This window comes from Thunnus maccoyii, chromosome 15, assembly GCF_910596095.1.
Source record: "Thunnus maccoyii chromosome 15, fThuMac1.1, whole genome shotgun sequence".
Taxonomy (NCBI): Eukaryota; Metazoa; Chordata; class Actinopteri; order Scombriformes; family Scombridae; genus Thunnus; species Thunnus maccoyii.
The window spans coordinates 23,012,056-23,024,702 of NC_056547.1; the positions used below are offsets into that span (position 1 = coordinate 23,012,056).

Here is a 12,647-nt window from a genome sequence, read left to right on the forward strand (position 1 = left end):
GTTGTACATTTCAGACATATCAGGCTGTGATTACCCTCTTTACCTGCAGCTCACCTGAACTCCAAGAAGCATCACTTTCATGTGAGGAAGAAGAGGAAGCTTAATCCGGCCTGTGACCGGTCCCAGAGTCCCGCTGCACCTCCTGCCCCCGCTGCACAGACTGTGGAAAGCCTCTCTAAGGACGCCTGTGCTGCTGTTGCCACAGGCTGCAGCCAAACCTCTCAGGAGTCCTCCCAAGACACAAAGACAACACACGAGGAAGTACCTGTGACATTTTAACAGCTGTACTGACTGTGGACTACACACATCATCATTCAGGTTCCCACCACATCTCTGCATTAATAAGTGGATATTTCCTCACAGCCCACACAAGGCTACTTTTTCTTGCTTCCCATAGAAGTATTTGGAACTGAATCTTCGTATTTGTCAAAGTTTCAATGGGATGACAGACCTTCATACTAAACACTTAATCCTTACTGAATGTGATAACAATGGACATATTTTATAGACTGCAAGAATGTCTTATTTAACATTCTCATGGGCTCAGATTATGGATCCTTGAAACAGGTTCATTTTGTTGGAGTAGAGATATTGATGGTCGGGACAATTCAAGTATTATATTCTCAGCAGGGAAAATTGGATGTTTTGTGATGTGTGCAGCCAAAGAAATCTGATTTCTTTTAAAGATTCTTTTGTGCTACTCTCTGAATGGCGAAGTTCAATTGTAAGAGAAAAGGTTTATTTTTCTAATTTTACAGAATGTGCCTTAATTGAAGGTTTATTGTTGCTGTCGACTGAAAATCTTCAAAAGCATAAGCGTTGTAGGATTTAAGTTTCTTGTCTTTTTTTTTCATCACCATGCACCTTTAACTTTGTCCAGCTGGTTTTGAAAATGTTCAATAAACCAAAAGATGTTAGTTTCTCAGCCTATGGAGGATAATGTGCTTAACAAACAAAATAAACTCATAAGTTATTGCCATCACATCAGGATACAATAGAGTAGAAAAACATAATTGTCTATACACGTGGCATTTTTTAATGCAAATCTTTCTTGTTTTCAGTCAGTCGGGTTGCAGAAGCTCAGAACAGCTCTGAGGGATGAAACACGCCGCACAATGTTTGGTAGAAGTCTGCATTTCTAAAACGTTGAGGTTTTGGTAAACCATTTCTTGTACAGCATAATCAAAATCCTGAAAATACAAAACATGCAGAATGTCCTGAAAGGATAATAGAAGTAGCTCCGAAGCTCTGAGAAAAGTAAGTCAGTGACCATAACATTAACTTGGATTGACCTGAAAATAGATTTCATAACAACTTGGCATAACGCATTAGGATTTTGTAACAAACATCCATAAATGGTAATCATGAACTTGATGGACTTTGACAAGTGAACTATCAATATATTGCATGTATCATATTAAAATGTTAATCAGTGAAAGACTGAAGACTTTTAGTGGGGGCGCAGCCTTTATGGAAACAGCAGATGTGGTAGAGATAGTCATCTACTCCTATAAAAGCTACAAGATGGGTGCGTACTTTATGTGAATAGTTTAACCCACTCAGCCAGTCTCTATCAAAAACAATGTCTTTGACAGCATTGGCAAACCTGTACTTCATTAATGGTAAGATTGACAAACACAGTATTGAATTATGTCCCTTCAGCTGCTGTCATATCAATAAGTTAACATTATTAAAGGCCTTTGAACTGACTGCATTCCACAGTTAGGAAATAGCACGCTAGCCGACTAACTCTTCTCTCAATTGTGGTCTGATAACAATAACAACGAACAATAAATTCATCCACGGGACATGCGTGAGCGCGGTCTCCATGGGAACGCGGCCGTCGAGGTTTTCGTCATATGGAAGTCTGCGTGGTTTTATCTAGACTGGGTTGGAAAAACGATAGACGCTACTGGGTCAGGCTGTGAGGAGAGTGTGTTTTCACAGCAGCGATTGCAGGTCTTTGTTTATCCAGTGGCGTGTTGTACCCCTTTCAAACCAAGGTGTGCCTGCTGTAAAACCACTTACACAATACCTGGCATCACTCCAAAGGCCTCTTTTGGCGCTCCCTTTCCCTTTCTTCATCTGACACTTTTTCTTCTCACTTCCCCCTCCCTTTGTTCCCGTCTAACACTCCATCATCTCTTTTCTTTAAGTTTTCAGCTCGAGACTAAGACATATTCTCTCAGCGTAAGTCTAGTTCACAGGCTCCCAGTGTTTGACCTCATCCACATGACTAAAAATATTTCCAGCCATATAATAGCTGGAAATATTTGTGTGAGTGTGTCCCACATTTCCAAACTGGGTCAGGCCTCAAGCTTACTGGGGCCTTACCATACAGTATGGGAGTCACACTGATAACAAAGGTCACTGTGCAACCGGTGTCTGGTTTTTATAATACTTTTTTTGTCTGGATGATTTGTTTTTCTTTCCTTCTGTTGTGCTTTTTTTTTTAACCAGACATACAACTGCTTTGTTTTCTTTTCCCTTCAGTGATTTTTTTTTCTCCTCTGTCATCTCTGTAATTATATAAAAAAAAACAAAAAACAGAAACAATGAGACTGTTATTTGAATCAGGAAAAAATACAGAATCAATTATCTGATATACTTTTAAATGCCTCAAATTTTCTTAGGCAACTTAATGTGCGGTATGTTCTTATCTCGAGTGCCTCAGCTTGTCTGGCCTGGCACCTCCAGGCACTGCTGAATCACTCCGCGTTTGAAGAAGAAAGCTTGCGCAATGCAATGACATAAGGCTTCAGCCCCTTAAACCACGCATACACACATTCACAGAAGTGGAGAACTAGGGCAGCGTCCACAGTCACAAGGCTAATTAGTGATTTACGAACCGCTATGCAGTGGATCATCTACCGCCGCACACACACACACACACACACACACACACACACACACGAACATGCACTGAGTGAACTCATTAGCTGTAGACAGTGAGCACAGAGAGTCAACACACCGAACCGGCTTTGAAATGAGAAACCTGCAACTATAGCCTCAGACAAATAAGTGCTCTTAAAGTCAAGTTTTCTGCTTTACTTGAGTATTTGATTTGATGACAGCTGCTGTGTGTGCGTGCATGCGTGCGTGTGTGTGTTTGTTTGCTCGTATGTATAGTTGCATCAGTCAGCGAGCCGCATAATAATTCAGTGCTCCATTTCTGTCTCTCCTGCTCTCTCTCTCTCTCTCTCTCAGTCCATTCCTGCTCGGTAGTGGCTCAGTTAGCTGTATATGTTCACAGAGCACACACTGTCCTATACATGAGGCCCACGGTGGGGGAACTGCAGGCTGACTTATGTAACACATGCTGCAGCCTATAGATGCTTGTTGTCTGTGTCTGGCCTGCATGCTCATGGATTTTTGGCCCCTGGTTCTGGCTTTACTGCATGTATACTGATCCAAGGCATGTTAAAAATTGATGATGATTATCCATTTTTCTATATGCTACTTTGTCATTGGCCTGTGGGATATCACTTAGTCTGTTATCATGGTGGATACATGATGGTGATGCTTGTTTGATTTAGTGCTGAAATGATCAGACGACTGATAATTAGTCACCAGCGGTTTTTGATAATTGGTTAATCATTTTAGTCACTTATTAAGAAAAACACATTCGCTGGTTTCAGCTTCTCAAATGTAAATGAAATACTATGTTTTGGATTGTAAGTTAAACAAAACAAACAATTTGAAGATATTATTTTGGGCTCTGGAAAAATGTGATGGGTATTTTTAGCCATGGTTGAGACATGGCTCAAGGGAGGGTAATGTTGGTTGGTTGGGTCACCACTTTGGCCCAGACTGAAATATCTCACATTCATGGTGCCCAGAGGGTGAATCCTACTGATGTTGGTGATCCCCTGACTTTTCCTCTAGCGCCACCGTGAAGTACATGTTTGTTTTTTTAGTGAAATATCTAAACAATTATTGGATTCATTGCCATTAAATTTATTATAGATATGCACTGTGCCCAGAGGATGAATCCCAATGAATATGATGATCTACCTAATGAATTGGCAAAAAAATGAATTCTCCTCTGACTTTTCCTCCAGTGCCACCATGAAGTTCACACTTGTTTTGCGTGAAATATCTCAACAACCGTTGGATGGATTGCCATGAAATTTGGTCCACACATTCATGTTCCTCACAGGATGAATAGTGATAACTGAAGCGATCTAACTTTTCATGTAGCACCATCTCAGGTCAAAATCTAAATTTGTCCAATACCTGCAGAACTAATGACATCAGCCTCAGCTGTGCTTAATGCTAATTTGTGCTAATTACTAAATGTTAGTCCGCTAACATGCTAAACTAAGATGGTGAACATGGTTAAGTTTATACCTGCTTTGCATCAGTATGTTGGCATTGTCATTTTGAGCATGTTAGCATGCTGTTGTTAGCATTTATTGCAGCCTTAAACATCTCAATCATAATGAAAGTTTAGTTTGATTGTTGCATATGTTGCATGTGTCATTAATATTACACTGGTAGTCTATAAGAAAACTTTTGGCAAGTACACTACTACATTTTGAACTAGTCAAAGCCCTTTTTTGTGTGTATTTTTCCTGAATTTTCACACATTGTATCCCAACAATGCAGAACAGAAGTCTGTGTTGTTGAACTTGTCTTAGAGCTCTGCTGTAGTAGTGTGTCATCCAGTGACTGTGCGTCTAGGTAATTTGAAGTCCACTTAATCCTAATCTCTAATCCCATTTGACTAAACATTCCCTGCCATCTGGCCCTGGCGAGACAAAAAACACACTCTTACGCACCTACACACGCCAACAGACATGCAAGCAGCTAATCAGATAGAGCAGCAGCTGCAGTCGAAGACACTGTTGACTTGATTACCAAGAATAAGCTTTATGCAGCAAATATCTGCTAATGTGGACTGTAAGCATGTTTACAGATATATAGAAGGTCAATCCTTTGCAGTGGCAAAATACTAGACACCACAGAGTCGTATTATCTCAGAGCAGAGCAGAGATATGTGGAATGTGAAGGACTTTTTTTTAGTTAAGAATGTTAAGAACTTTTGTTTGTCACTGTTGGCAAGACGGTGCAGCGTGTCAAAAGTCATCTATCAGGCATCCAGCTGCTGTGTGCACGAGTTTATTTGATCTTTTATCCCGAGTACAGAGTAAACTCAGTGCACATATTTGTACACTGTGGCATCATCTTCTCATTTATAGTCTTTTTAAAGCTTGATATGTGTGTGTGTGTGTGTGTCCCTGCATGTGAGCTTCCTCTGTTCAGGGTCGGTGTTTTGCTGTCTATCAGGAAGAGGACAAAGACAATTCAGAACTTGGTGTTGTGTAACCAAGTGAGAAACACAACACTGTCAGGTGTGACTCAATCAGATAAGGGACCATTGTGTTTGTGTGCACATGTGAGAAAACGGATCTTTGCATGTTTCATATTATCAATATAATAAGAAACACACGCTGCTGCACCTCCTCCATCCACCTGAGTGCTGGTGTGTGCGTGTGTGTGTGTGTGTGTGTTTGTGGTTCCTTCAGCGCAAGTCTAACAGCTGTGTGTTTGTATCTATATGTATTATGGATTACACACACATACACACACATCTCCAGAGCTGCACTATGAGTGATGAGTGTGTTGCAGCCTAATCCCACCTGGAGACGATGTTTTATAACGTTTCAATGCGATGTGATGTATGCATCAAGAGCCAAGTGCAGACCATCATTTATTGATGTGTGTGTGTGTGTGTGTGTGTGTACGTGTATGTCTGGGGACAAACGAGGTTCAATGAGTTCATGGAGCTCCTTTCTCTATCTCTCTCTTTTTGTCATTTTGTCTGTCTCCTGGAGTGGCTGTATACAAAAAAAAAAGCGCGACAGAAGGATGAGGAGATGAAGAAGAACAGATGTGATTAGATGCGAAAAGCCTTTAAGGAAAGTGTCATAGGTGCAGCAGTGTATGCATGGCTTCCTATAGTCTCTCTCTCTTGCTCTCTCTCTGCTGCATATTTCCTGCCTGGTTATGTAATGCGGGGGCCGCTCGGTACTTTTTTTTTTCTCCTTCTTCTACCCTCCCCAATCCAGTGCATGACATGCCTTCCTGTTTTTCCACCAACCCAGTGAACTCCTTTCCCAGGGCAACACTTTGGAGGGCACGCACCCACCCCACCACCCCCCACCCCCCACCCACCCACACACAAACACACTCACACACACACACACACACACACACACAACCACAGAGCACATATTGTATTGTCACATATTGTAAGTAATGTGCTTATTTTAGACAAAGCTGCTTACCCTTGATGTATTGTGTCTGGTGGGCTACATAAATGGCATTGTCTCACTCCTCACACACTTTGGGTGTATGTGTTTGTGTGTGTTAGATGACTGCGGTTCTCTCTCTCTCTCTCTCTCTCACTCTCTCTCTCAGCTGCCTTCATGTCATATTAAATCCCCTCCTCTGTCCTCCTGCCCATCTCCTCTCTAATTTATCTTCTCCCCACTTGTTTTCACCTTTGCTCCCAGGCAGGAAATGGGTGTGCCAGCCCATGAAAGGACCAACAATGCAGCCTGGCTGCTATGAGTGTGTTCATTTTTATTGCATGTGTGTACACAGGGAGCACTCTCTGCAGTGTACTGTATGTGAGACAAAGAGGCTGTGTGTGTATGTGTGTGTGTGTGTGTGTTTCTGGGTTTCTCCATTGTCAGTGACTTAAGCGCTGGAGCCGGCTTTTTCCCGCCAGTGCGGCGTTTTGTGGGAGGGGTTTTGGCTGAGCTCAGGCAACAAAGAGCCACAGCTTCCCGCCCGATATGCAAATAGCCTCAAAGTGGGCGGGATAGGGAGCCTCCCCTACTGCAGCGCTTAACCCTTTTGCTGCCGGAGTGGAGGAGAGCAAAGCGCAGGCAGGTTGTGTGTTTCTCCTTGTTCCTCTCCTCACAGGGACAGAAAGATAATAAAATATAAAAGTAAGGACAGCTCAAAAGACTAAGGCTGTGGTTCAAATTTGGATTGAAGATGTACACCCAAGATATGTCACAATTAAACACTTCACCATGTAATACTGTAACCTTTTGACTCTGTGCTAATCTGCATACACATTGACAGTTATTATGGAAATCATAAATATCTCCACCCATGACCGCATCAACTTGCTGGGGATGCCCTGGAGCAAAAATTATCTGCTCACCACATATTTGACACACAGTAGTTGGAACATACAAAGTACATGCACAATGAACGTTTTACTGGATTATGACACAGGGTCTCTCTTCAGGACAGGGCCTAATAGCTAGAAAATAAAGCAGGACCCACCTTGAAGCAACATTTTTATGTCAACAGTGGAGAAAAAGACTATGTGTTAAGTGAAAGTGGTAGTCGTATTGACAAACTCACAGAGAATTATGTCCCCACTCTGCATTTCCTCTCAGATCTGCAGAGCATTTTAGAGTCTTTCAGCTCATTGTTTTAGTTTTCCGGCCCTCAACTTTACTTGGGTTCTCTCTCAACACTTTGATCAGGGTTTTTTTTTGGCCAGCAGGCAACTTTTTTCAGTGAAAAAAGCTTTAAAAACTAAATATACACTCCCTGCCCAGCACCAAACGGATACAGTTAGCTAACTAGCTGGAGACTAAAGTGGAGCATTTAGCAGCTTAAGAGTCAGATATTTCTCTCATGAGTGAGTGAGACCAAAACAGAACTAAAAAGAAAGTGAATACAGGATTTATATTCACCAGGTGGCCAGAGACACAACTTCAGATGAATGCCAATGTTGCTTTATGTCTGCTGGATGTATAAATAGGCAATCGTATGCTAACACATTCACCATCACGACTTTATAAAATGATAACATTTCAATATTGTATTTACAACTTGCCCCAAGTGGCAAAAATATCAATGGATACAGGTTCAATCAATTTACTACAAACCAGTTGGCACACAGTGAACATGGAGCCCCAGGACAGGTGTCCACTTTGCCCAGTTGGTAATCTAGTTGTGGCTGATTACCAACAAAAGTCAATAGAGCGGCAACTTTGGGAAGCTGCTACCACTTACACATTTGGAAACTTTGTTTTTCCTAAGATTTATGTTCGGTTTTCTTCTTCAAGATGTTTCTGGAGCTGTCTCACCACGGTCCACAATATCTAAATTTTTTCCATCTGTGAATGGCTTCTCCATTCCCGTCATACACTGCATTGTGGGGAAAAAAAATCTGCCCTGCCAAAGCACACAACTCAAGAATTACACAAATTTTTGTCACTTTTCCAGTCTGAATGCTGTAGTATGTGTTATTGTATTGTGCAACCACTACAGTTTTAATGAGACACTCTCACTGGTCAGCTTGCCAGTTACGTGATGAAAACAATAAGATCAGAAGACTAAGACTGTTGTTGCTTCCATTAGATATCTGCTGTTTGTTTCCATTGGATAAATAAAAATTTTTTGCAGCATGTTTACAGCAGAAATTCCTGCACAGTGGATAAATGTTCTAAATGCGACCAATTCTTCAGTTTCATTGTGTCACTGATACTTCACATAAAAAACTCCCTGAAACCTGCTGCATTAGTGAAAAGTTAGAGCTCCACTAGTTTTTTTTTTTACAGGTATTGTAAAACAGATGTGTGCGTGTGTCCACTTGTGTGTAACAGCACATGGCTCACTCATGTTGTGTGTTATGCAACCCAACGTAACATTAGATGCCATGTAGACCAATAGCAGCTGTTATACACACATGTGCGCGCACACACACACACATCCTCTTCACCTCATTTCAAACAAAGGGCCCTATTATATGAAGTTGTATGCTTCAACATGCTAAGCTGCAGGCAGGATGGGGACTCAACATGGTCTAACACACCTCAAGCACAGTTCAAATATTGTTTTACTGTACTTTGCATTTATACACACACACACACACACACGTTTCTCTATTACAAACAGTATATCTCATATCTGCTGCAGCATCGTGACAGTTTGTCAACTTGATGAATGAGAAACATTAGTTATGCAGCACCCAGTGGACAGAAAGACCTACAACATATGTGATATTTGATCCAAGGCCCTGAAGTTATGTAATGCGCTCTATTGATTCTTTAACAAGCATAGTCATGCAACTGGCTTTTTCTCCTTGAACCAGTAGTTGCATGCTTAAGTATGTGACTTGTGTATAAATTGTGTTAAAACAGATATTGACAGAATCTTTATCCATTTTATAGGCAACACAATGTCGTCTTCTTGCACGGATACACCTGTTGTTCTTTCTGCAATAAAGTTTTATATTGTTGAGTGGTTACACGCATGGCTCAGGTGTATTTTACATTTTTTCATCTCTAGATTCAGAGAAACGACACTACAGTAGAACTGTGTTTTTTTGACATGGTTCCTATGTGTGCATGCTGCTGAGATGCATACGTACATTGTAGGGATTTCTGACACAACTTCACCTACTGTATGGAGCTGGGAGAAAGTCTGAAGAGTTTAAAACTCCAGCAATGCTTGTATCATAAAGAAGGAATTTATTGTGGATGACCTTGATGAAGGCTGCAAGCCGAAACATGTTCTCACAGTAAAGTTGATCGTAACACGATGTTTCTGGTGTTTTGGCCTCCTGCATACATGTATTACCAGTCTGGTGATTTATAGACTGAAATTAAATGGATGAAAACATTCTACAGTCATTTTCTTTCCCCTAAAGCCACCGAACGGCTAACTTTCAAAGAACAAAGCGCAACAAGGTTATTAAATTACCACAGAATCCTTCAAATCAGGCGATTAGGGAACACTTGTCCTCATATGGCTGCACAAATACACACTCAGCCTTGTCACTGTGCACTCAGATATGTTGCTCAGCACATTTTGTACAGTGCTGGTTGAGCGGGAGCAGCAGTTGGTAACCAGCAGTAACGACACCGAGGCTGATTTACATTTCAGCTGGAGAGGACAATGCGTGCTGATATGAAATGTGTTAGCAGTGTAGTGGCATTCATCAGATACTGTAGGTGTGTGAGAGGGAGACAAAGAGGGAAAGAAGAAACTGTTTATTGTTGTGTGTGTGTGTGTGTGCGTGTGGGCTGAGTCAAAGTTAAGTGGAAGGCGGGAGGGGAAGCAAACGGAGGGAAACCACTGTTCAACGTGTATCACACACAGTTTGGCTGATAAGGTGTTCCCTCCCCTGGGCAGTTAACGGTCAATAGTTAATCCGTTTGGACAGAACCCTGCCGCTGCTGCTGTGGCGCGGCTTTAAGAGGGAAAGTAATGAAAGCATCAGAGCAAGAGGGAAATTTGCAAAACATTCCAGGAGAACTTCTGGATCATCTGAGTTGTCGTCAACTGTTGACGAAAATGAAAATTTCCCCTCTCATGATGACCCTTGTTTGCTCTGCAGGGTTTTGTTTCTAGGATCACAACTGATTGGCTCATCTTTCATCCACAGTTGCTGTGGTTGAAATTCCATTGTACATAATAATAATCTAATAATGACAGTTTTTATTTGCATATTTTACCACTTCATCATATTATGAAATTTGTTGCAAATTAATTCTTTACTGAATGGCCCAGTGTGTCCCAGACTATTGAAAAGGTGCTAACCCTTAAATAATTCCACTCGTCTGGTTTTTAATGAGTTTTAATGTCCCCTGAAAGCTTAACCACCCTGATAATAATAAAGTTCTGGAGAAAACACTTTAGAACATGTAGTTTTTGGCGCAAAAGTGGAAATTTACAGGTCATTAATTTCACTTAAAAAATCTGCACTTAGTCGCTCAGTCCATAAAGTCACAATGTAGCTCTGTTTTCACCTGCCTCTCCCACTTATCTGATTTCATTTTGTGTTATTTTGTACCTCATATTGTCTTTTTTTCAAAGGCAGTAAATAGCTGAAGCTTGTCAGGAGTAATGCAACTCTGAATTTGAATGTGTGCCATTAGGGAAGTAAAGAGAGACATTGGTTCTTTATTTATTACATGACAGTTAGGGCGCAGAGCCAAAGCCATGGATACTGGTCCACACACATCACACACACACACACACACACACACATGCGCCACTCCTCTCTCAAGCCATGAGATACTGTATTTGCCTACTATCTTTTTAAATTTTACATCCAAATCACTGTTAAGTCATGGGTGCCCGTGTCTTTCCTCACAGCTGCTTCTCTCTCTGTATGTAAGCTGTGGTTGCACATTGCCCTATAAGACAGTACAGTATCTGCCCGCTGCTCTCTTTTCCATATATAACTTCTCACAGGCTCTCCTGTGTCCCCCTGCCCTACTTTACACCTTCCAGCACTCACTCACTGTACAGTATGACCAGACGGATCTTACAGCTGACTGGACTGTGTGCCTGCAGCTAATTTCCTAGTTTTCTGTTAAAAACCATAACAGTCACTATGTCTGCCAGTGAAACAACTACTGATGTTTAAACTTTTAAGTTGCTTAATTATCAAACATGAGTGCTCATTTAGAGAAACATATTAATTCCTTAAGGAATTATTTAATATTTCATCATAGTATCTGTGTTTTCTTGGCTGTTCATGAAGCAGACTCTTCTGTTTTTGATCCAGATGTAGAGGGTTACTCCTATGTGTTTATCTTAATGGGTTCGTTTGGCGGTCTGTTATAAAGTGATCTGTTGCTGCTCCCTTGTGGTGAGATGGGGAACATAACATCTGTATTTCCTGGAATAGAAGAACACACTGTACCCAGAAAGAAGGACAATCAATTATAAGACTAAGTGATAATGATACACTATACTGAAGGCTGGTGAAAACTGATAGCTCTGTATGAAGCCTTTTGACCTGAACCTATTGTATCTCAGGCAGGATGGAGACCACACTTCATGCTTAAAATGTTGCAAACAACATTATAAGGTGTGATGTGTGCTTATTGTGATTTTATGCATTTCAGTTTAGTAACCACAATTAGGCTGCAATGAATGGAATTTACATACTTTTAATGCTTTTTGTTAAAGGTGAGATAGTACCTCCTCAGTCTCCTGATGTGTGTGTGTGTGTGCACTTTGATCATGTATTCCTTTGGAGGTCCTTGATTGGAGTTTGTTGGCCAATTCAATTTCTTTAGATATCTTTGTTTATAGTGATCATCTTCTACATCAGTGGTTTCCTTTTTTGCTTGTGACCCTTTGGTCCTTTCTACTTGCAATTAGATCAATGAGCGCTTTTATGTTTTTATGTTGTTTCAGCTGAATCGAGATCATTGAATCTATACACTATTACACTTATATAGCCTAGTATAGCACTAAAACAGTGAGAAAACAAGCAGGACTAAACAAGCAAAGACCAATGAAAAGTTTAAAAAATTACAGATTCTTTTTTAAATCACAGAATTTAGTTTTTTATTTCATTTGAGACCCTTTGTGGGGCCTCTAGCCTCATAGTGGGAAATGCTTTTTAACGCTTTGCAACCCTCCACACTATAACAACCACACAAGGACTCACTTTACCATGTAATTGTTTTGCAATTTCTTAAAATGATAATAAATACTGAAAAATTTGCTGGCATTGTGAGCCCATGTTGCCTGAATAATATTTAGTAAACTAAACTCAATACTGTTATTTTTAAAATAAAAGTGGCATAGACACATTAGAGCTGGCCTGGTATCAGAGGGGTGTAAATATAAATTATAGACCATCTATTTTC

General features: G+C 40.8%; 1 protein-coding gene across 1 annotated transcript in view; it reads left to right on the forward strand.

Annotated features, from left to right (window-relative positions):
- trit1 (tRNA isopentenyltransferase 1) overlaps positions 1-925 on the forward strand; it is a 36,871-nt gene extending 35,946 nt beyond the window's left edge. Inside the window, exon 11 of the mRNA XM_042436423.1 lies at positions 50-925. Within this exon, the coding sequence (XP_042292357.1) occupies positions 50-279 (230 nt within the window). The 3' untranslated portion in view covers positions 280-925. The remainder of the gene's footprint in view (positions 1-49) is intronic.
- The last annotated feature ends 11,722 nt before the right edge of the window (positions 926-12,647 follow it).